Raw genomic sequence first — 22,321 nt, 5'->3', positions numbered from 1 at the left:
CAAGTCAAATAACATCAAAATATAATTTGAAATAATACCCCAATTAAACAACAACTATACTTATTAATTAAAGGACCTACCTCCAAAGTCCTATTTACACCAAATCATTTTTTATAAAAGGAAATTTTAATAAAACCCATTGTATTTTATTATGAAATCCCTAGTTTTTTTTTATGTAAATATATAATTATATTTGTAGTATTTTAATGTAATCTCTAAAATGACAATTTAAAAAAATATATATATGCAAATATTAAAACACACAATCAAATCAAGAGTATGTAATCAAAAACTAACTAAGCATTATCTAAATATAAAATAACAACTTCAAAATCAAAGAACTCTTCCAAAAAAATGGTCATAAATTAATCAATAACATATTTTCATTGTACAAACAAAAATGATCAAATGAATGAATGAATTTCAGTCAAATTCAAAAAAAAAAAAAAAAAAATCAATCAGAAAATAAAACTAGAATTAACAGCAGGAGCTGGTGCCATCTTCCCAAACAAGATCTTCAAATCATTCTCCAATGGCGTCAAATTCAAGTCCAACCACGAATCAGCCTTGATTCTAATACTATCAGATCTCTTCAACGCTACCAATGGAAGATTACGTGGAGCTACCACGACCGGACCCCCTTCTTCCGCCGCCGCAGTAAGCAGAGAAGAAAACCCTACTCCGTTATCCATGGCGGCTCTGTGACGTCTCATATGGCCACCCAAAGCTTGGCCCATGCTGAAAACCACCCCACATATGGTGCACACATGCTTTTTATTCACTACTTTCTTATTATACTCGTCTTCATGGCCGTGATGATCATGGTGGTCGCCATCGTTAGCCAGCTTGGGCTTCTTGTGGCTGGCACGGTGGCCACCCAGAGCTTGGAACGACGAGAATCGCTTGTTGCAGGTCTTGCACTCGAAGTCGTGGCCGGAGGAGGTGGCGGCGACGGCGACGGAGGAGGGGTTGTTGTTATGGTTCATCGTCATGATCTGATTATGAGACTGTAATAACATCAAACAGTTGGCGATGCTTGTGTTGAGTCTACTGGTTTCGTCGTCTGCTTCTTCTCTCATTCTCTTCTTCATCATCATCAACATCTTCTTCTTCTTCTTCTTCACTGAGTAATAAAGTACTGTTTGGTTGTTATGAATTAATGGGTTTTTTTTTTGGTGAGTGTTTGGGTTCTATTTATACCCAGTGTTTTAATTCAAAGGTTTGACTTTTAGAATTGTGGCTGATATATTTGACTCGGCGACCGACATGAGATGACAAAGTTGCCCTTTTATTGTATAAGCATTAATAAGCACACGTTGAAATTTACAACATGAGTTTTGGGCTTTCTAGGAAATGGACTAGTAGGAGGGGTTTGACTTTGACTGTCTCTGTGTCTGAAAAGACTATAATGCCCTCGTTTGTACATGTTTTCTTATGTGGTAAATGAGGTAATGATTAACATCATCAACACGTGACAGAGATTAAGATTTGTATTATTAGATATTGTGTGTGTGTGACGTTGTGTGAACGAGGATGGAGAATAATATATATATATATATATATATATTTATATATATAAAACGTTTTTGGTGGAAATACTAATAGTTTTAGAAGTTGGTGATTCATGATCGAGTCTTAAACAACTACGTTTGATAATAATGAAAAGGTAAAAAGGACAGTCGCTTATGGCAACTAGTGAGCTTTAGTTAGTATCATCAACACACACAACATATTTTGTTTTCGTGGAATGTTCTAATACTTGTGTTTTGAAGTTGATTATATTATAGTTTCATTAGTGTAAATTAATATCCAGTTTTTTCGTGATCGATCTAGGGTAAATCGAATTAGAGCCACACCTAGAATTTCTAAGTTAAAAAGGTGTATTCATTCTTTAAAATACTATTTCATATTGAGTATTTTATTATAGGGTTTATATATTTTTGGACATTGTATTTTTTCTAATTATCTGTTTAGATTCTGTATTTTAAATTAGTTCAATTACACCCCTAAATTCAATTTTGATGAAGAAAGAATAGAATATAACAACACAAGTTTTCAGCATAATGATTTTATTTTTGTTCTGAATTGTTAGTTTGATGAATTATTTGTGATTTCAGTTGAGAAAATTTTGACCAAAATCAAGTTTAGGGTTCTATTTGAATTATTTTACAAAACATAGAATCTAAAAAATAATTTGTCAAAATACAAAGTCCAAATAAATAATAAGACAAAACACAAGGTTCAAACCTATATAAATTATTTATTATAATATACTTTTATTTTATCATGTGCCTATAAAGTTAGGACAGATCCTAAATTTTTTATTTTAAATTAAAAATATTCAAAATTCGATATTAATTTACACTAGTAATAATATTTCATATCAGATTATTATTATTTTGAAAGTTCTTCGTGAAGATTGGATAAAGGAACAAAATAGGAAACGTCAACTACCCTTATGCTGAGGAGAATAGTTTGAGTTTGAAGTTGAACTATTCAATTTTTTTCAATTTTTTTTTTTTGGATTTAATTGTGTTGATATATGGTACATTAATTAAGAGAATTTGGACAAAAGAAAAGAAGTGGGATTGGTTTGAATTTTGGGTTTGGGTTGACAAAAGTACAGTGTAAAACATAAATTGTCTTATAATTATCTATCCACATCATATATAGCCACCAAATATTAATGACACCTATTTCACCGCTCTCATTTAAGTTTTATAATGCCCTTTTCACACTTGAATTTCAAACAAGGTGCAACTTGTATTAATAATAAAGCATTGCTACAAGGTATTTTAGGGTATCCAATATTTGACAACACTAGGGATCGCTCTTGGTACGATTTAGCATCGAGTATCAGCGGTGCCCATTATTAGGGCTGGCAATTTGTGTAAACGTGTCATATTCGTGTCGACATAATTATGACACGACACGATTAAGGTAAACACGAATACGACACAATTATTAAACGTGTTAAAAGTACAAACACAAACACGACACAATTATTAAATGGGTCAACACGACACAACAACACAATTACACTACTACAAAAAAGTTTTTTTAGGACTCGCAGGGCACGAGTCCTCTATTTGAAAGCCTTAAAAACTTGGGTTTTTTAGTACTCGCTAAAAAAATGTTTTTAGGGCGAGTCCTGAAAAATTTTATTTTAAAAAAATTAATTTGTGGGTTTTGAATCCGACAGCGGGGCTCAAGCGACAGCGGCGGCGCCACCATTCAAAGGTGGTGGTTAAGGTAAACACGACACGATTATGACACGATACGATTAAGGTAAACACGAATACGGCACGATTATTAAACGTGTTAAAAGTACAAACACAAACACGACACAATTATTAAATGGGTCAACACGACACGACAACACAATTACACTACTACAAAAAAGATTTTTTAGGACTCGCAGGGCACGAGTCCTCTATTTGAAAGCCTTAAAAACTTGGGGTTTTTAGGACTCGCTAAAAAAATATTTTTAGGGCGAGTCCTAAAAGAATGTATTTAGGACTCACATTGCGAGTCCTGAAAAATTTTATTTTTAAAAAATTAATTTGTGGGTTTTGAATCTGACAGCGGGGCTCAAGCGACAGCGGCGGCGCCACCATTCAAAGGTGGTGGTTTGGAAAATAAACTATTGGGTTCAAGAAGCGAGGAGCGAGGAGTATGGTGGTGGTGGTAATTCAGCTCGTGGTGGCTCGAGGTGGCCGAAATATGCTTAGAAAGTTTGGGAGAAACTCATGAACGACCTAACTTCGAGTGCCCCGTTGAGGGCATTAGGCCGCGTGTGAGGTGTCCATCTTCAGGGGTCGGGGGTTTCGGGGGACGGCGCTTCCGATGGTGTGGCCGGAGACGGGACGGCAGCCGTTCGGCCCTGGCAGTGACGCGCAAGGTGAGAGAGGGAGAGAGAGAATGAACTTCGGGAGAGAAAGAGGGAACCGAGGAGAGAGAGAGAAAAAAAGGGACTGAGTGATTTTTGAACCTAAAATTAGTCACGTGTGTAACAACATGTTTGAACCTAGTTTTCGGTACCGTAAACTATTCGGAATTTTCTGAAAATCGCGCTGATGCTCTAAATAGCTACAATATACACGGTCATAAAAAAAATTCGTGCCGAAAACTGTTCAAAGATCGAGAACACTGAGAACCCCACCGATAGGGTTTAAAGTGAAGCCCCTATAACAAAATTCTCCTATTTTTTTATCAGGTAATTATAAAATTAGGGCAGACTCAGAATCTCACATATTTTATCTTAAATTAAGAATATTTGATTCGAGTGGAATGTTTTTGAAGTTACTATGATTATTATTATTTTGAAAGTTTCTCATTACACCGAGAAGATTGGATAAAGGAACAAAATAGGAAACGTCAACTACCCTTATGCTGAGGAGAATAGTTTGAGTTTGAAGTTGAACTATTCAAATTTTTTTTTTTTGGATTTAATTGTGTTGATATATGGTACATTATTTAAGAGAATTTGGACAAAAGAAAAGAAATGGGATGGGTTTGAATTTTGGGTTTAGGTTGACAAAAGTAGAGTGTAAAGCATTCATTGTCTTATAATTATCTATCCACATCATATATAGCCTCAAAATATTAACGATACCTATTTCACCGCCCTCATTTAAGTTTATTATAATGTCTTTTTACACTTGAATTTCAAACAAGGTTCAACTTGGATTAATAATAGAGCATTGCTTAGGGTTGTAACGCCTCACGTTACTATAGTTGCTTCATGGAAATGACGACTGACCCTACAAACCAGCACGAGTCTTTCCAGCGTACTTTGTTCGCACTCGCACGTCTCTTAGGAGGCCCATCATGAGATTATTCTAGGTCAAACAAGCTTAACTTTGGAGTTCCCAAGTGATAGGCTACCAAAAAGAAGATGCTTGTTGGCATAGGTAGTACCCATCAATCCATTTAAGCCATCTTCAACTGTGTAGTCTCATACCTACACAGTCTTAGAATCATCACACTTGACCTTCCCCAGACGATATGGGATTGCACAGCTTTTACCCAATTTTTTCCCTTACAGATCACAGAATTATGACTGTCACAAGAGTATCCAATATCTTACAACTTTTCGTATCGTTCTTGGTACGATTTAGCATCGAGTTTTGTATATGAGAAATGTTAAGGGATACCAGTGGTGCCCAACACCACATGAAAGTGGTCTACCACTATTGGTACAATCCAATACCCCGACCCACACAATTTGAATTTATAACAAATATGGAGTATCGTTAACCAATCATAGAGAGTCATCTCGTGCGGTTTGAACACCTTAAGTGTCAAATAACAACACACTTTCTATATTTTAATTTTAATTTAATTTATAAGTATTTCCAAGCAAAGACCCAAAATTCCAAATAAGTAGGAGGAGCAGCTGTATGTATTATAGAGTCAACATTTCATTCAACTCTTCACGTGCGTAGACTGACCAAATCCAACGTAGTCACACACACACACTACAAATAATAGTCCACCTTACTTCCTTGTATGTTTCTACTTTTAAGTTTTACATACGATACAGAATGTGGTCATTTTTATTTTGTCCTCTCTTTCATAGTATATTTTTATATAAAATGAAATTTAATGGTGCGCGGACTAAAATTATGGATCAAAATATTACACTAATTGACGTGTAAGTTTCATTAACCAATTAAATTTATTTTAGGTAGGATTCATTATTTTAAAAAACAGTGTCACGTCAGTTGGTGTAATGTTTAGGTACATAATTTTGATGCACATATCATTATAATAAAATGGTGATATGTATATATAAAATTTCAATTTAAATTTTACACATCATATGTGGTATGATTTTTTAACATAATAAGTCTCACCATAAAATAAAGAGAAATTTACATAATATACTTGATTTCACCAAAAATAAATTACATTTTATGGTCTAACAAAGATTTTATTCCATTTGTGTTGGATTTAGTTGTTTAGGTTTATGTATAATTGTTAATTGATGTTTAATTGTTGTTTAATTATTCTATATATAGTTGTTGTTTAATTTAAAGTTACTTTTTTGATGCCATATTTTTGTAATTAAAATATTTTGTAGATCTTATTTTGTATATATAGTTGTTGTTTAATTTAAAGTTACTTTTTTGATGCCACGTTTTTGTAATTAAAATATTTTGTAGATCTTATTTTTTAAAACCCAAGGTGGTATTTTTTTTTAAATTAGAAAAAAAGTAAAAAAAAAATACATATATTTATGAAAAACCCCTAAAATAAATCTATTCATTGTGTGTAAAAATGTAGTGCACATATCATTACTCAAAAAATGCGTTTACTTGTAAACAAATTGTTTATTTGATTTGGAATTGGATTCAACATATTTCTCATTGATATGTTTTTTTTTTTGTGTATTACAATTTTGTCTAATTATGGCTTTTAAAATTAGGACAAATTTGTGAATCTATAATTGGGAATATACTTATTTGGTACCCTATATTTTTACAAAGTATCATTTTGGTACCTTCTGTTTTCAATAATGTTCATATGGTACCCTGTATTTTAAAATCGTACATATTTGATACCCTAAACTCAGATTTGATAGATAAAATTTTGTCAATTTAATTAAACTGCTGTCAATTAATTACATAATTACATATAACTAATGACAGTTTGATCATATTGACAAAATTTTATCTATCAAATCTGAATTTAGGGTACCAAATATGTACGATTTTAAAATACAGGATACCATATAAGCATTATTGAAAACAGAGGGTACCAAAATGATACTTTGCAAAAACACAGGGTACCAAATGAGTATATTCCCTTTATAATTAAAGAGGGGAAAGATGGGCGCAATGACAGTCTCCAACCATAACAATGTAAGATCTGTTATTAGTGGGAATTGGAAAATATAAATTTTGGAAACCAGGGTGATACAAATAATACAAAGACAACTACATATGAAGATTCTAACAACTCATCAGGTGATGAGTGAATAGTGTTTTGACTATTACAATACACACACATATATATATATATACCAATCTACTCATTCACATCTGCAAAAGGAGTTCTGATTGGTGAAAATGGCAGATGAGGGATCTTGCTGTCTGTTGTGTGGTTCTTGTATGGGAGGAGTTCTGGGGTGCTTACATTGCTTCTCATCTCTTCTATGGATTTCAAGCTGGGAATTGCTACCACACGTTTCTTAGGTGTCTCATTACTATGATCATCAATCTGCACCAATCAAGTCATTTCAATTTTTACCAACCAAATATATGCAGACTTAGTTGAAAAAACTAACTTCCCAACTTTGTATGCAGCCTCCACAAACTTACCATATAATCTTTGGTGAGACATTTCTCTGTTTGACTTTGAATGTTTGATATGCCTTGCCCATGCTCCTCTTCTACTGACTTTAGCTGATGTATGCACAAGGCTGTCATGGAATCTAATTCCTTCTTATTTTCCTGGTCTTGACCGAGTGCATCTGCCATTTTTTGTTCCGGTTAGATTGTTGGGAAAGAAGGTTGTAATACAAAGAACTTAGATACTTGAAAGAGAACTCATTTACCATTGATTGTTGTCATCGTATCAGATGCTCTAGTGTTGAATTCTTCATCTACAGTCTGAGATGCAGAAACAAATTCTTTGTGCGCAATGGTGTTCGCAGATATGTTTTCACTGTCAAAGAAATGAACACAATTAGAAAATATCCAACACACACAGAAACTTTGAGATAAAAAGGCTCACTTCACAGTAGATTCTATTTCTGCTACACTGTTCTTATTAAGATTGTTTATGGATGACTGAGCGTTTTCCCACTGTTGCCTTGAATCATCCACTCTCTTTGTACTGAATACAGACAATGTAAGAATAACTTTAGTATGTAAGTTTTTGATTGTCAAAACTGAACAGATGAGATATGCTGCAAATAGTAATTTACCTATGGTGTAGGCAATTTTCCATGAAGGCTCTATGCTCAGCTACTGAGAATGTGTCTTCCATGTACCGAGTTTCTGCCTTTTCAAAGAATTCAATCACCTCCTTTCTGGCACCAACCGAAACTTGTTGCATGTTCAACATCTCCTGCACCAATCTAGTATTCTCCTGTTTATTTGAGTCCAAGATTTCCCTTGATGCTTCTGATACCTGAATACATATATATACTTTTTTAAGGCATACCGCTTTATAATCTTAAAATCAAGAAGCAAAGATATAGAAAAACTGCATTACTTACCATAGCAATTTTTTTCGATGTTACAGTTGCTAATATGGCCGCAATATTTTCCAAAGCTGATCTCTCCTCCCTAGCAGCCTCTTCCTGTTGTTTCAAAAAGGTGAACAACTTGGATAAGCATTTTAACTTGCAACAATTTATTCACAAACAGGCGGTCACATACCTTGAACATCCTCTCGAAATTTACTAATTGGTGGGATCTTTCTTTATAGCTTTCTTCTAGAAATTTACCAACTTGAGAAGCACGGCCATGGAGGTCGTTGAAAAAATTCATACTTGCACTTGAAATGACTTGTACCGCAATCAAACTCCGTTTCAACCCCTGCAAAAATTTATTTTGTTTTATTGAGAATTCTTCAGTTCATTTTCTATAATAAGTGTGTGACACATCAAGTATTAGATAATCTACCTCCTCCTGCTGTTTGGTGGAAAAGTCCAATATTTGTTGCTGCTCACTCAGAGAATTTTGCATGTCACACAACACCTGCTCGGCATCCATAACCATAGTGGCAAGGAACTGCAAGAGTAGACAATGTAAATTTCAATATAAGAATAACAGTACCAGTGATGATGATAATACAAACAGTAGTAATTTTAGATTAAAACCATACATTCTCAACTGCAGTTGCTTGTGATGATATTGCATCATTTATCTGATTCAAATCAGATGATGCTTTTCTTTGCAACATGTCAGCGAGCTGTTTCAAGCCTGCTACTCCTGAGCAGTATGTTTCTGCCATTTTATCGACCCGTGACTTCATTACTTGAGTCACCTGTAAGAAATTTGTATATTAAACACTTAATTTATTAGACAATGCAAAAAGTCACACATCAATAGGATCTTGTCTTACATCATATTTACTGGCAAAGTTGGTTTGAACTTGTTCTTCCATTGATCTTATCTGCTGTGTTTGTTGTGAAACAGACCCAATGATGACCTTGTGGAGTTCTTTTAAACTCCTATCAAGGTCAGACCCAAATGTCATAACCAAGTTTTGATTTTCTGCTTCCATCCTATCTTTATGATCTGCATATATAGTAAAACATTCATCATCTTCATTTTTCATTTTATTTACAATACTAAATGGTTAAGGGCAATTGAAAATTCATCATACCTAATTTTGTGAACAATGAACTTATATCTTCTGATGCATACTGCAAATCATTACGCAACCCCTTCGCACATTCAATTATAGAATTTTCTGTACATAGAAAAAAACAAATCATCAATATTTGTCACAAATGTTTTTGTTAAAAAGACAAATGGAATTTAACTAAAGTGTTTGAATTTCCTGACCTGAGGATACCATTTTTGATATAATGAACTCCTTTTCTTTCAAAGTTGCCATTGCCAGTCTATAGCTCTCTTGGAGATCAAGCAATGCCTTGTTGCTACTTTCCAAACTTACCTATAAACAACAGACAAGTCATAGTTTTTAGGACCCAAAGTTTCAAAAATGAAAAAACTAGGCAATAAGCAATGAAAAAACTAAGCAAAAGTGTATGTTACATACTTTGCAATCATTCAGCTCACTTTGAAGGTCCAGTCTTTGCTCTTGCTCAGCAACATAGAGCTCGCGAAAGCTATCCACTTGCTGTAGGAAGATAATAAATATTCATAACTAGAGTAAAGATATGAACTAAGTAAATTCAAGAGGAAGAGAGAACATATCTTACCTTCTCCATGAGAATGAGATCGTTCTCTAGTTGCTCAATCTTTTCATTCTTAGCCTGCAAGGATTTTAAGTATGAATATGATAACAAAGGAGATGAATAAACAATACCATCTAAAAATATATTGAGTACAGAATCAATATACCTTCTTCTCAGCTTCATCCTGGACAAATCTTTCGTGTGGGACATAAACACCATTCTTCTCCCTTGCAGCTCGGACATCTGTTTTCCAATTTTGTCAAGATAAGAAATTAATCATGCCTTTTTTACATCAGAAAGCCAATTTAAGTATGAAAGTGTATTAATCACCATCTTTCATTCTTTCAAGCTCTAAATACAAATCTTTAAGCAACACAGCCTTGGACATTTTCTGGTTTGCCTGCAAATATAAACTTGTCATTGTTAGAACTAGAAGCAAAAGAGAATACAATCAAGTAAGCAAAGAGTGTGTCGTGACAAACCTCAGGTTTGTTTCGAATATTTTTGGCACGGTAAGCATAATCCAGTGTGCTCAAAGTTTCTTCCAAAGAATGAGCAGATGGAGAAATTGTAGCAATGATACAAGTTTTTGTTTTTCCTCCTAAAGAATCTCTCAATAATCTTGTGAGTTTGCTATCCCTGCATTGAGAAAAACTGGGTTCACACATGTGTGTTAACAACAAAACACAATGAAAATGTGAGTATGTTATGAAAAAGGACCTGTAAGGTATATGGCTTGAATGTTCAACCAGTGCATTTATGACACGACCCAAGGTGAGTAGGCTCTTATTTATCTCTCCTGCTTCTCTGGCACGGCCCTATCATATATTATTCAATCAAGTCTAAAACACATTAACATCAAAGTAACACATTATCCTAAACTATGATAACATGATGACCAAACTGTAACACCATACCTCTCTTGCACCTGATCGAGATATGTTCTCTGATCCTGCCAAATCAACAAGATTAAGTTTTCCACATTTAATCAGCTCCTCATCACCAACAGCTGCTTCTTTTATGTATACGGTAATAGAAAACACAGAATGAGAGCGGCTGCAACAAAGAACATTAACAATATTAGATACAAGTTTATGAAGATAACACCTGCCATTATCTGATGAAGACTATAAAAACAGAAATAGAAAAGGAGTACCTGCTGCGCTTGTTTAACAAGGTATCAGCTGTACGTCTCTTTGCAGACCCTCGTTCCAAGAGAGTGTAGATTTCATTAACACTGTAGACAGCTTCTTCTTCTAGGCCTCTCACGACCACACAACCCCTTCCATCCTCCATTAGTGAAATTGGTTTCTTTTGCTTGTCTTCTGCACATCTTGAACTGTCATCAGAGGCCAATAAATCAGTTATATCTTCATTATAGAGCTCCAAGAATGTCACTTTGACACTGTAGTCAGCGTTTTGTGCTTCAAGTGTTTCAAAAATTTGGCGAACTGCTCTTGGAATAACACCAGCCTCAGCAGACAGATCACCACCCTACAAAAGATAACAAGATTATATGATTGAATGAAAATTAAAATGGGTTAGAAGATAATGGTAATATAACATAATATTACCTTAGTTTTCATCCCACCCTCCATGGTGTAGGTTTTCCCAGTTCCAGTCTGCCCGTAAGCAAAGACTGTACAGTTAAAACCGTCAAGAACTTCATTAACAATTGGGGAAATTGCTTGGTCGTATATTGATCTTTGCTGTGATTTTGGCCCAAAAACCTTCCATACATCATGAAAAGTAAGCCACAAGCATAATTAAAGAAGAAAAATAAATAAAGGGTGGCTTTAAAATCAAGTAAAAAGCTTACCTTGTCAAAGGTGAAGAGTCTATCTATTTGCTTGTTAGCTACATTCTGCAACACAGTGACCTCTTTCTTTTGCTCATTACATGAGATCACCCTTGGCACATTGGATTTTGCCTCTTCATCACTCAAAGGTCTATTATTGATCAGTCAAACAAATGAATTGGTTCTGAGTCCTCTAAATGCATAGATAAACCAAAAACAAAAAGAACTACGGAAAAATTGAGCTTAAGAGTAATGGGGTCGCTTGAGTGATTGTTCTAGGGTGGCTTAGTGTAATTTTAGGATTGCTTGAACGACTATGAATGTTATTTTGTAAATAATTTGTTTTAAAAAAAGTTAAGTTTGCTAATAATAAATGTTTCTATTATAGTCAATTTTACAAAAGAGCAATGGAAAAGAGTGAGTGAGTGAGTACCTGCATCGAAGCAAAACTTGAACATTAACCTCTCTATCCCTATCATGGCGGGTGGAGGTGGCCCAGTCGACCCCTCTGGAATCAATGATGCGCCGCCTTTCGGGACGAGGAGTGAGAAAAGGAGAGGGAGAGGGTGTAATCCCTCCCATCGTCCCCACTTTCCTAGAGAGATCAGGAGTAACTGACATTGTTCCTCAATTCTCAATCACTATACAAACATATAAGATATATATATATATATAAATCATCAGAAAGAGAAGAGAAGAAAAGACATAATCTACTAATCTTTAAATCATTTCATTATTGAGATCAAATTTATACGACTTACCTGAGAACCACGCTTTGTTGATGAGAATCAGTAAAGGGTTTGATTCGTTTGGAGAGAATCTGAATGAAAAAGAAGAGCTTTTTCGTTTGCGAGGAAAGAAAATGAAAGAGCGAGCTTTTGAAAATGAGGAACTGAGGACTGAGAACTGAGGAATAAAGGAATAGAGAGTGTGTTGGGGTAACGGCTAGTTTGAAATGTAAGCGAGGATGACGTGGCACTTTTTGTGTATTTCAAACGAGGCTCCTCTCTCTATTCTTTTTTCTATGATTGGGTGATTTCAAATGCTAATATAAATAGTAAAATCTTTGTATAGTTCATTAGTAAAAAAAAAATTAAAAAAAAAATTCTTTATGTAGTTTTACTTTGTGTAATTTTCTTTAGGGAACTCGAATATCCCTCCTTAATCAATCAAAATATATGTAAGAAATAAAAAATCATCTCTTGACTTTTTGTGAGGATAGTAGAAAATCCAATGTTAATGTTTTTTGGTTTAATCATCCAATCAACAAAATTTGCGTAATAATACTATGATTGTTATTTTTACATTAGAAAAAATCGAGTATTTGTTAGTATCTACCCTAAAAAAGTATGTATGTGAGTTTCTTAATAAGGACGAGAATAATAATGGAAATGAGTATCCATCTCGAGTTTAAAACAGAGGCGGGAAATAGAAATCTTGCCAAGTCTAAATCGTTTAATAACTATGTTGTATATCTAACTATGGCTCGTTTGGTACAATTATTCTAATTAAATATAATTATTTACTAATTAAGTATAAAAAATACTAATAAACATCTCTAAATTATAAAATATTAATAATTGGGTTATGTAGATACAAACACTACTCATTTACTTACGCGTGTTACACTAATTATTTTTTAATTATACAAGGTGATCCAAAACTTATTTATAGTAGGAAATGTGTCACTTAAATCCATTTATTTCAATTAGTATCATCATCTAGAAAATTGTGGACTCATACTTATTAAAGTAATTCTCATCACCATCACAATCGGGTTTAGTTCAAACACATGCATAAATCTTAGTGTTTAGGTCAAAATCTTCCAAAACAATAACTTTCCAAATTAGGAAAAAACTTCTTCTACAAATATGTATTTGCTGATGTAGACTTGGAGCACACATTCGGTTGACTCAATCAACTATATGAATGTGTTGTTCAATAGAATCGGGGGCTTGAATCGAAGTACTTGCAAAAATGTTCTCTGATACTAATGTCAGTTAATGATTTGCTCTCCAATTCCAAAATCAAGAAAAATGAAAAATGAATCCAAAGTCCCACAAACAGGTCCATCATCCACCATTTATAGAGAAATTAAAGATAAAAGAGGGTACAAATACCTTTTCTGATTGGTCCACGTGTCAGTTTTTGTTACCCTATTTTTTGCTTTCTTTCTCGTCATTCAAACTAAGCTCTCAACCTAAAATAGAGCATTTAATCTACCTCTATTCTAGTTAAGCTTCTGCTCAACATTTTCAATCTTCTCTCATCTTTAGTTAAATGTTGCATTTATGATAAGACAGAGTTCGTTCAGTGTGCTCTTTCAAGCTCTATTTATTTAACGAGCTATTTTGATAAGCTCTACCGAGCTTTAGTCCTGCAAGAGAACTGTCTAGTTTCTTCTTTCTTATTCAAGCTTCTTATAATTAAATGAAACCGTGCGCTTTACTTAATTTAATTTTTTTTAACCGGATTTAATGGGAAAAATCATCCCCCTTCACGTAGGAGCATTTTGAAATAAGAATTTTTAACAAAAATTATTCCAACCAATATGAAATCATTTTTTCTTTCCGTTTTGTTTATCATAAAACTCAAAAATTAGATTAAAATAATTTTATAACACAATTACATTAATCATGTACATCTTGACTATTTTATGTGCCTAGCCGGATTTTTTTGTGTTGATAAATGATTTTTAGGGGTATTAGTCCATTTTTTTTAATAAGATATTATTCCAAGTTGAGTATTTAAAAAGTGTAGTTTTTGAATACTAATATCAATATTCAATGGATGTTTGTATTGGAGTAATAGTAAATGTTGATAAAACACAAAATACTAACTCATAATTGACATCATTAGTTGGCTATTATCTAAATTAAGATTAAGGAGGAAGAGGATAAGAAGATAGTTTCATTAGAAGTTGAGAAATTTGACAACAATATTCAGCCAACAAAGGAAACTACACAAGTACATAGATGATCACCATATACAAAAGATAGCATAATTCAACCAAAGAGACCAAAATACTTTTCAACATACTAATGAAACTATCTTCTTTAGGCTTCTTCATCAAAATATGCTGTGTTTATACCAAAGAAATTCAAAGGCATCATCACCATGGGACAAACTAAAGAACATTCAATACCAAAGAAGAGAAACCTTCCTTCCTTGCCAAAATCCCATGTGTAATCCTAGCCAGCTTGCCACAGAAAACACCACACACAATCAACAAAAACAAAAGTCTTTGCAAGCCCCATCCTGATCAGAATGAGCAAAGAAAATAGCTCAGCATCACTTTTTGATTCTCATTCTATTCAAATAACAACAATTGAAAGTACTAATTTCATCTCTGAAACTGACCACTGTACTTCATTTGGACTCCGGTGTCCCTTTGCACATGTTCTTCCATTTGTCTTTAAGGTCTACAGCAGTTCGACCTTTCTGGAACACAGAACTAGATTCCAAGATTTTCCTCCATGGAATTTTTCTTCTATCAGAAAATATTTGCACACCCTCCTATCATACATTCATATATTGATGCTATAACACATCAGAAATCTAGTGAAACAGAACCATATGTTACTTGCTCAAACAATTGGTAGCATTCTTACAAAATATGTTGGATTAGTTCGCATTAAAACAGATTATCGCACTTGGCAAGCTTAAAGGTTGAGATCAAAGGAAGCTTCTTCAACTAAAATTAGTTAGTTGTTTTCTGTTATTGATCAAGTGGGCCTATATATAGTTTTATTTCTTTTCTTTATGTATACACGGTTGTAATTCAGTGAGATATTAAGAAAGAGAGCTATTTTGTTTTCATTACTTTTATACGAAGTCTTTGGTCAAAAGGGGTTAAGGGAATTGTCAAGGGACTGCCTAGGTGTTCTCCTGTGCAGCTTAAGGTTTCTATACAAGGGAGAGGATTGAAGTTGTTGTTCTTACTGTAATTCTTGCTTTTATCATAGTGAAGAGACTGAATTCCTTAAGTTGAGTTCGAAGAGGATTAGCCTTAGTTTGGGATTTCCATCTAAGTGTTGTTCTTGCTTTATTTCTTCTTCTGTTGTTATTTTTTCTGGTTTTCTTATGAGTTTTGCAGATGAAGTTGTGTTGTTGAATTCTCAACAATATGCAACTCCACAACCAATAATGATCAATTGAAAAAACTATAACAGAAAGAACCTTTAGTTTCTGTAACTCTGCAGCTGTCCATTGAAGTCTTTTTCGCCTGAGCTGAGGAGTTGTCAAGATTGTGCTGCTGCAATTTGCACACATCATCAGCTCATTGCATTCTAATAAAACTTGTCAAAATGAAGCTCAAACACCTTACCAATGATTAATACTAAGTTCATAAGTAGGCTTTTTTGGTGAATCAGTGTTTTGCTCTTTCACAACTTCCAGCATAATTTCACAAGTCTTCTCTTGATTCAAAAGGGCCATATCAGTGTTCTCATCAGATACATTATCTTCTTTTACAGCAGCTGAAACATTAAAACAACTTGCTTGATTTGTACTTGATTCAACTTGATGATGTCCTTCATTGTTCTCTCTTTCTATTAAGTGTTGTTCATTCTTAATATCCTCATCTTCATTTTGACCTGTGCAATGATACTTTTCTGTATCTACTCCATCACCAAACCCTTTGGACATATTCTCCAAAGACATTTTAATCAATGCAGATAGTTTCTTATTCCCACAAACACTTTTGGATGCTTTAATGGAAGGAGCACCACTTGATTCAGCACAAGGTTCCCCAACAACATTGGATTCATTTTCTCTTCTAGTAATCTCTTGGGGTATCATAGTGACCACATTAGAAGGAGTCTCCAGCATAGTTTCCTTCTGAATTTTCACCAAGTCATGTTCATGTTCTCTTTTAGAAGAATCTCCTAATGCTTCTCTTCCCTTAGATTGAGCTGAAGACTGATCCAAAGACTGTTGATCATCATGATCAGCATAAGATCCATACAACTTTGGCCTTTTGAAATTGGTACACTGAACATCATTAGTGGAGGCTAATAGACCTTTCTCCTTCAAGATATCAGCATATGGATGAGAAGTACCACTAAGAATTGCCTCTTTCAGCTGCTTGAAATGAGAGATATATATATATAACCAGTTGTTAGCTGTAGATGAATTTTGATAAAGAAAAAAAATATGATAAACATACATACATACATACATATATATATATATACCTGCACCAAGGTACATTTCTTCATAGAAGCTCTTTTGTGTTTAAGAAAAGGGTGGATATCCCATTGTGACAACTGTGATGATTCTGAACTCTGAGAAAAACAAGACCATTTCATTCATTTTCAATAATATATAGATAAAAAAGATAAGCATAGCTGCTATGATATGTCCATATAAATATGTGTGTGTGTGTATATATATATATATATCTCACCTCCTGCAATATACGACTTAGAACATTTTCACAACTTTCTGATAAATCAAATGTAGCTTTGAAATGCTGATCATCAGAAGAAGGAACATCAGTAGTAACCCTTTCAAACAAAGTCTCCAAGCTTTTCAAAGCAACCATTTCTATTGCATTCTTTCCCAAATCATCATCAGGTATTTCTGGAGCTGCTTTTACTAAATCTGAAAGAAGAATTAGAAAACATTAATCAAACCAAAATGAATTTAATTAAAACAACAGTAGCTAGTGATATATAAACTTAACAAAAAAAAAAACATACCATTTAAAAGTGAAAAGTCCACTTCTCTAAAGCTTGCCACAGCTTCAATAACCCAAATCCAAACAAGATCAGCATATGATGATTTAGAAGCAACCATGTCCGTGTCTTCTTCTTCCATGAAACTCTTCTCTCTCTTTTTCCTTTTTGGTCCAAAACCTGAAACAAAAAGTTCAGTTCATAGAAGGGAAGGAGAGATATGATAATAAAAGTAATTATGGTTTGTGATAATAGCAGTGTCAGTTTAAGTACATAGGGATATTATTACCTAGATAGTAGTAGGTGTAGCAGAAGCATAATAATAATTAAGCAAGCACAGCTTAACTTTGTTCCTTCTTGTTTGAGAAAATATTCAAAGTGAAAAAGTGCGTGATATATTCAATAATTTATAGATCATTATTAATTGGTTATAAAATAAATCTCATTATTAATTGGTTCTAAAATAAACCTCATGCTTCTTATTATATTCATCGTTTTACTTGTAAATTACTTTCTATATTTTAATATAGTATTAAGAACTAAAGAAAACTTTAATAAGTATGTATCTAATTTAAATTCAAAATTTATTCAAAAAGAGAGCCAAAAGAATTTATTATGATTCGAAAATAATGAGCCAAAAGACTACAAGTCACTTGCGATTAAGCCGTTCAAGATTGATGAGCAAAAATAATCACTATTTTAAAAAAAATATTAGAGAAAATATACTAAACAAAAAGTATGTCAATATATTAAATAATTTAGAAGAATATAAATTAATTAATTTTAAGATAAGAACCTTATTCTTCTTACTTTCTTACAATACACTTCGTTATACTTCTAGAACATTTTCTAAGTTCTAACACTTCTCAACTAAGTAATCTGCTTACCTCATATAATAAAATTTTTATATATATATTCATGAAAAAGAGCAATGTACATAAAAGCATCCAATCTTTTTTTTATTTTAATTATGTTTTTCAAAAAATTTAATGATGGTCCTCTCACAAATGTATATAAATATGTTTTATTTTTCTTTAAAAAAATATTGTGCATCAACGCGAATCTGTTCATCGATTTTTAGTAGATTAAATGTACTTAGTCCAGTTGAAAATTTTAAAGACTAATAATAGTGTACTGTACTACTTGATCTTGAGTTATCTTATGTGAAGAAAACTACTTCGTATTTATTCAGATCATAAAAATTTAAGAAGAAAAAACACTTTCCCATATTTATAATAAATTTCACATATAAAGTTCGCTTCACTAGACAGAGACTTTTCCTTCAACACATATCGTCTTGTCATTCATTTTACAGTCAGTTGTCGTTTAAGCCTAGAAAACATGTCGTTGCTCAAACTCTTGATAGTGTCACCGATTTCAAAGGCAGTCGAAATAAACGACAACCCAATGCTGCTGCCAGGCCAAAGTTACAAAATTGTGAAGAACATATAGAATTCTCTCAATTCAACTTCTTATTTTACGAAGCTAAAGAAAATGGCAAGCCGGGGCGGTGTCCCCATGGCTTTTGCTTGTAATTTCACAGAGAAAAGAGTAAAGACAGGTGAACGAAACAATCTACGGCTAAGCAGACAACATAATCTGAGATAGGGAAACATATCAAAGTTGCACAGATCCGTAGAACACCACTTCAGCTGGACCTGTCATATACACGTGATTGTCTTCCTCCCTCCACTCAATTTGCAATGGCCCTCCTGGCAAATCAACCGTGCAATTCTACGCCGGCGCAAAAATCATAACAACGTGAATAAGGAAATCAAAGGTAGTTTAGAACTACATGAAATATTGGTTCCTGATGTGTTAGTTTAAACTTGTTATAGATAGTTTTAGATTCATTTCTTGACATGTTCTACTTGAATTTTACGAAACTTGGAAAAAGTAAACTACGTTTCATTCATGGCATATGTATTTGAAATCAACGGATGTGTTCACTTCCATGTAAAAGCTTGAGCAACTTACCCTTCCAGCACGACCCTCAAGAACGGCTGCAACAACTACAGCACAAGCACCAGTTCCACAGGCCAATGTTGCTCCTATAATACAAGAGATCAATAAGATAGTTAAGCAATCAAGTCAAATAACCAACAAGGACATGGTAAGGAAGCTTATCATATATAATAATATAATATAACTGATGAGAGCACAAACCTGCCCCGCGCTCCCAAACACGCATCTTGACGTGTGATGGAGAGAATACTTGTACGAATTCTGCCAATAAAAGCATTGAGATTAACCAATAGCCAACCATGTGTGAAAACTACGAGATTGAAGCATTGCATTTATGCTATATCAAATGGAAAGCAAAGGTGACATATGTTGAAAACAATATGAAATATAGCGTTTAAGTAATTATTTTAGATATCATCTTTATGAACACTGGCCTTTTGGTATGGAAACAAGCACAAGCAAGCTTAGTAAGCAAAGGAGCTAAACTAAACCAATCTATCATACACCATAACTACTTGCCGCTCATTAAACCTATACACCATTCCCCACAATCCACATGAATTACACACCACAATGTGACTTAAAAATATATTTTGATGAACAAACCTGTGTTGGTTCGTGCTGGAAACATCTCATGATGCTCAAATTTGGGTCCAATATCAGCTAAGTTTAGTTCATCAACTTGCAAAGCCTGCCAGATTACATTAATAAGACAGAGCACATCAGCAAATATGTCCTGCAATCTGAGGCATTTACAAAGCTCACAGACGAAAGAAAATACTTCAACATCAATTTCAACAACTTTAACACATCAAATTGACAAGGTTTTGGTCACTACTAGTGCTTTAAATTTGTTCTCCTATTCAAGATGGAACTTGGAAGTAATGCAAAGTAAATGGCCATCATGTCAAGTGGATGAAAGCTTGAAACAAAGCTAAGCATATACCAGGATTATTTATAACATTCAGGAATTTGGGTTTAGGTGTTGACAAGTGATCACTCATTTGTTACACTTTTAGAAGAAAAATACCAAACACAGGCAGAAAACTGTTAAAAGATCAAATATTATTTTTGGCTTAGATGACACACAAGTACTAGAGTTCAAAAGGAACAACAAGAGTGTCATAACCAAATAAGTCTAAAACTATTCTGCCAACCCATACCTGGCCTCCTTTTGTGCCAAAAGTTACACAGTGAGGATTTCCCATACTAACACAAGTAACACTCCAGGTTTCTCCATCAACATCTATGTCAGACTTTACAACTGATTGATCCTTATTTGCAGGTAACTTTGTAGGTACATCTGATGCTTTAAGCACTGGTTCACCCATATCAACTTTGACCTGAAATCAAAACAGCACCCCTGCTAAATTGAATACTCAAAAATCGCTATCCAGTAGTTTGGCAACTTCAACAAATCCAGATTAGAAGCCAAACTGCCATAACTGTAGCAAAATGCAATCATTTATGAATGTTGCTTTTGAAGCCTATGAACCCAATAGATTTAGGTAATTTGCAAGTATAGAAGTTTATACCTGACCATCATCTTGTATTTCTGGAATAATTAGACCAGCACCAGTATGCACAGTAAAGCTACATCAATAGAACACATAGGCATTGTCAAAGAAATCTAAAAGAGGTCTTCCTAATAACCAATACTTCTTTGTTCTTTTTATTGTTTCTAATATCATGTTTCAGAAGCAAATCATCACAATAGAGTATCAACATTTACATTATATGTATATGTGTGTGTGTGTGTGTGTGTGTGTGTGTGTGTGTGTGTGTATATATGCATGTATAGGTCTATAGATATGTTACCTGTGCTTTCCTTGCAAATTCTCAAGCTCAGCAATAAATCGGGCAAAGCATCGTGCTCCATTACCGCACATCTAAAACATGAAATTCAAAACAAAGTTTTCATCTTTTAACCCCCCAAAAAATAAATCCCTTGAAACAGTACAAAATCAGCAAAACATAATAGTGAAACAGTATCAAAACAAGTATTGAAATCTCCATCTCCATTATCACCTCAGGTTCGCTGCCATCAGAATTAAAAATTCTCATAGTGTAGTCAGTGCCATTGATGCCAGGCATAGCAAAAATGACCCCATCAGCTCCAATTCCAAAGTTCCGATCACAGAGCTTCGCCGCTTGCTCGGGAGTAATCCTAGGCTCTGAAGAATCCCTATTATCAACCTACATCAATAAAAAAAAAGACTACTCAATAAATTTAGAAGAAAAAAATTCTTTCTTTTCCTCTATAGAGAAAAACTAGCTCCATTTTCGAGTTTACCAAGATGAAGTCATTGCCGACGCCGTGGTACTTGACAAAATGAAGAAAACCGGTCTCCCTGCGATCCAAGAACGACACCGGCGAGGCCTTCTCGGCGGCTTCGAGACTCATGGAAATGGAAGAAGAAGAAGAAGAAGAAGCTGTGGCTGACAAGCCAATACAGGGGCGACTTGCTCTGAGAAAACTCAGTTGTCTCGTAAGAGAATGAGAATTGGAGAGTGAGCTGAAGGAGGTGACTGAGCGCCGCCGAGACGGAGTTGTCAGAGGACCCGAAATGGCGGCGGCGATAGCCATAACTTTCAAGCTCAGCTGAATTGAGTTCGAGTTCTCTCTTTCGAGGTTTCTCAAAGCAGATTTGTCTTCTTCTTCTTCATCATCTTCTTGTCGGGACTGGAAATTTAGTGGGCTGGGCTTAAGAAATATTTGGGCCAATAATATTGGGCTGACTTACTAAGAGGAATAATTTCAATTTTACCATTTTTTAGTTTTTTTTATATGATTTTATGCTAATTTTGTAGTATTTAAATATCTCCTTACACCAAAAATAGATAAAGAAAAAAAACTAAATTAAACTTTAATCTTTACAATGAAAGTTGCTATGAAACATTAAATTATATTATGTTAAGTGCAAAGGATTAAGCTTTTAGTCCTAATCATTATCTTCTAAAGATATTACAGCAAAATACTAATATTTTTATTTGTTGTAT

At 33.9% G+C, this 22,321-nt stretch overlaps 4 protein-coding genes across 5 annotated transcripts; all 4 read right to left on the bottom strand.

The window, feature by feature from the left end:
• Nucleotides 1-342: 342 nt before the first annotated feature.
• On the bottom strand, nucleotides 343-1,175 carry LOC133831752 (zinc finger protein ZAT11). The gene has a single exon (XM_062262153.1). The coding sequence runs from the start codon at nucleotides 1,101-1,103 to the stop codon at nucleotides 459-461; it is 645 nt and encodes a 214-aa protein (XP_062118137.1). The 5' UTR covers nucleotides 1,104-1,175; the 3' UTR covers nucleotides 343-458.
• Nucleotides 1,176-6,854: 5,679 nt separating this feature from the next.
• LOC133831751 (kinesin-like protein KIN-5B) lies at nucleotides 6,855-12,597 on the bottom strand. Its single transcript, XM_062262152.1, has 24 exons — nucleotides 12,440-12,597; nucleotides 12,112-12,319; nucleotides 11,700-11,829; nucleotides 11,455-11,610; nucleotides 11,037-11,374; nucleotides 10,798-10,936; nucleotides 10,601-10,698; nucleotides 10,363-10,519; nucleotides 10,211-10,280; nucleotides 10,047-10,123; nucleotides 9,905-9,958; nucleotides 9,742-9,822; nucleotides 9,525-9,636; nucleotides 9,343-9,429; nucleotides 9,079-9,254; nucleotides 8,839-9,000; nucleotides 8,637-8,744; nucleotides 8,391-8,549; nucleotides 8,228-8,311; nucleotides 7,934-8,139; nucleotides 7,741-7,842; nucleotides 7,562-7,671; nucleotides 7,326-7,477; nucleotides 6,855-7,224 (listed from the first exon to the last, which is right to left on the bottom strand). Exons 2-24 carry the CDS (start codon nucleotides 12,297-12,299, stop codon nucleotides 7,033-7,035), a joined length of 3,138 nt encoding a protein of 1,045 aa, XP_062118136.1. The 5' UTR covers nucleotides 12,300-12,319; nucleotides 12,440-12,597; the 3' UTR covers nucleotides 6,855-7,032.
• A 1,973-nt stretch (nucleotides 12,598-14,570) lies between these two features.
• Nucleotides 14,571-17,515, bottom strand: LOC133829555 (uncharacterized). Of its 2 annotated transcripts, none has more exons than XM_062259258.1 (7): nucleotides 17,381-17,515; nucleotides 17,086-17,282; nucleotides 16,874-16,963; nucleotides 16,006-16,763; nucleotides 15,858-15,933; nucleotides 15,039-15,194; nucleotides 14,571-14,936 (listed from the first exon to the last, which is right to left on the bottom strand). In XM_062259258.1, the coding sequence occupies exons 1-6, from the start codon at nucleotides 17,496-17,498 to the stop codon at nucleotides 15,048-15,050; spliced, it is 1,386 nt and encodes a 461-aa protein (XP_062115242.1). In that variant the 5' UTR covers nucleotides 17,499-17,515; the 3' UTR covers nucleotides 14,571-14,936; nucleotides 15,039-15,047. The 2 variants fall into 2 exon arrangements, with proteins under 2 accessions (XP_062115242.1, XP_062115243.1); XM_062259259.1 differs by having other exon boundaries at nucleotides 16,006-16,760.
• Nucleotides 17,516-18,558: 1,043 nt separating this feature from the next.
• On the bottom strand, nucleotides 18,559-21,978 carry LOC133831750 (diaminopimelate epimerase, chloroplastic). Its single transcript, XM_062262151.1, has 9 exons — nucleotides 21,615-21,978; nucleotides 21,350-21,517; nucleotides 21,140-21,210; nucleotides 20,857-20,914; nucleotides 20,485-20,664; nucleotides 19,928-20,012; nucleotides 19,523-19,582; nucleotides 19,334-19,407; nucleotides 18,559-19,090 (listed from the first exon to the last, which is right to left on the bottom strand). Exons 1-9 carry the CDS (start codon nucleotides 21,906-21,908, stop codon nucleotides 18,974-18,976), a joined length of 1,107 nt encoding a protein of 368 aa, XP_062118135.1. The 5' UTR covers nucleotides 21,909-21,978; the 3' UTR covers nucleotides 18,559-18,973.
• Between the last annotated feature and the right edge of the window lie 343 nt (nucleotides 21,979-22,321).

The sequence above is a fragment of the Humulus lupulus genome, chromosome 4 (genome assembly GCF_963169125.1).
Source record: "Humulus lupulus chromosome 4, drHumLupu1.1, whole genome shotgun sequence".
Lineage (NCBI taxonomy): Eukaryota > Viridiplantae > Streptophyta > Magnoliopsida > Rosales > Cannabaceae > Humulus > Humulus lupulus.
The sequence above is the reverse complement of the archived record's forward strand: the minus strand, read 5'-3'. Positions and strand labels throughout refer to the sequence as shown.

What these genes read in the sequence shown, in the direction of transcription:
- LOC133831752 (XM_062262153.1), bottom strand. Translation starts at nt 1,103, where the DNA reads ATGTTGATGATGATGAAGAAGAGAATGAGAGAAGAAGCAGACGACGAA.
- LOC133831751 (XM_062262152.1), bottom strand. Translation starts at nt 12,299, where the DNA reads ATGTCAGTTACTCCTGATCTCTCTAGGAAAGTGGGGACGATGGGAGGG. An exon ending in AGGATGAAGCTGAGAAGAAG is followed by an intron (nt 9,959 to 10,046) that starts GTATATTGATTC and finishes AAATCCTTGCAG; the next exon opens with GCTAAGAATGAAAAGATTGA. An exon ending in TTCATTGTTCACAAAATTAG is followed by an intron (nt 9,255 to 9,342) that starts GTATGATGAATT and finishes CTATATATGCAG; the next exon opens with ATCATAAAGATAGGATGGAA.
- LOC133829555 (XM_062259258.1), bottom strand. Translation starts at nt 17,498, where the DNA reads ATGGAAGAAGAAGACACGGACATGGTTGCTTCTAAATCATCATATGCT. An exon ending in TAAGTCGTATATTGCAGGAG is followed by an intron (nt 16,964 to 17,085) that starts GTGAGATATATA and finishes TGTTTTTCTCAG; the next exon opens with AGTTCAGAATCATCACAGTT. An exon ending in GAACTTAGTATTAATCATTG is followed by an intron (nt 15,934 to 16,005) that starts GTAAGGTGTTTG and finishes TGCAAATTGCAG; the next exon opens with CAGCACAATCTTGACAACTC.
- LOC133831750 (XM_062262151.1), bottom strand. Translation starts at nt 21,908, where the DNA reads ATGGCTATCGCCGCCGCCATTTCGGGTCCTCTGACAACTCCGTCTCGG. An exon ending in AAATACAAGATGATGGTCAG is followed by an intron (nt 20,665 to 20,856) that starts GTATAAACTTCT and finishes TTTTGATTTCAG; the next exon opens with GTCAAAGTTGATATGGGTGA. An exon ending in TTGAGGGTCGTGCTGGAAGG is followed by an intron (nt 19,091 to 19,333) that starts GTAAGTTGCTCA and finishes GCGCCGGCGTAG; the next exon opens with AATTGCACGGTTGATTTGCC.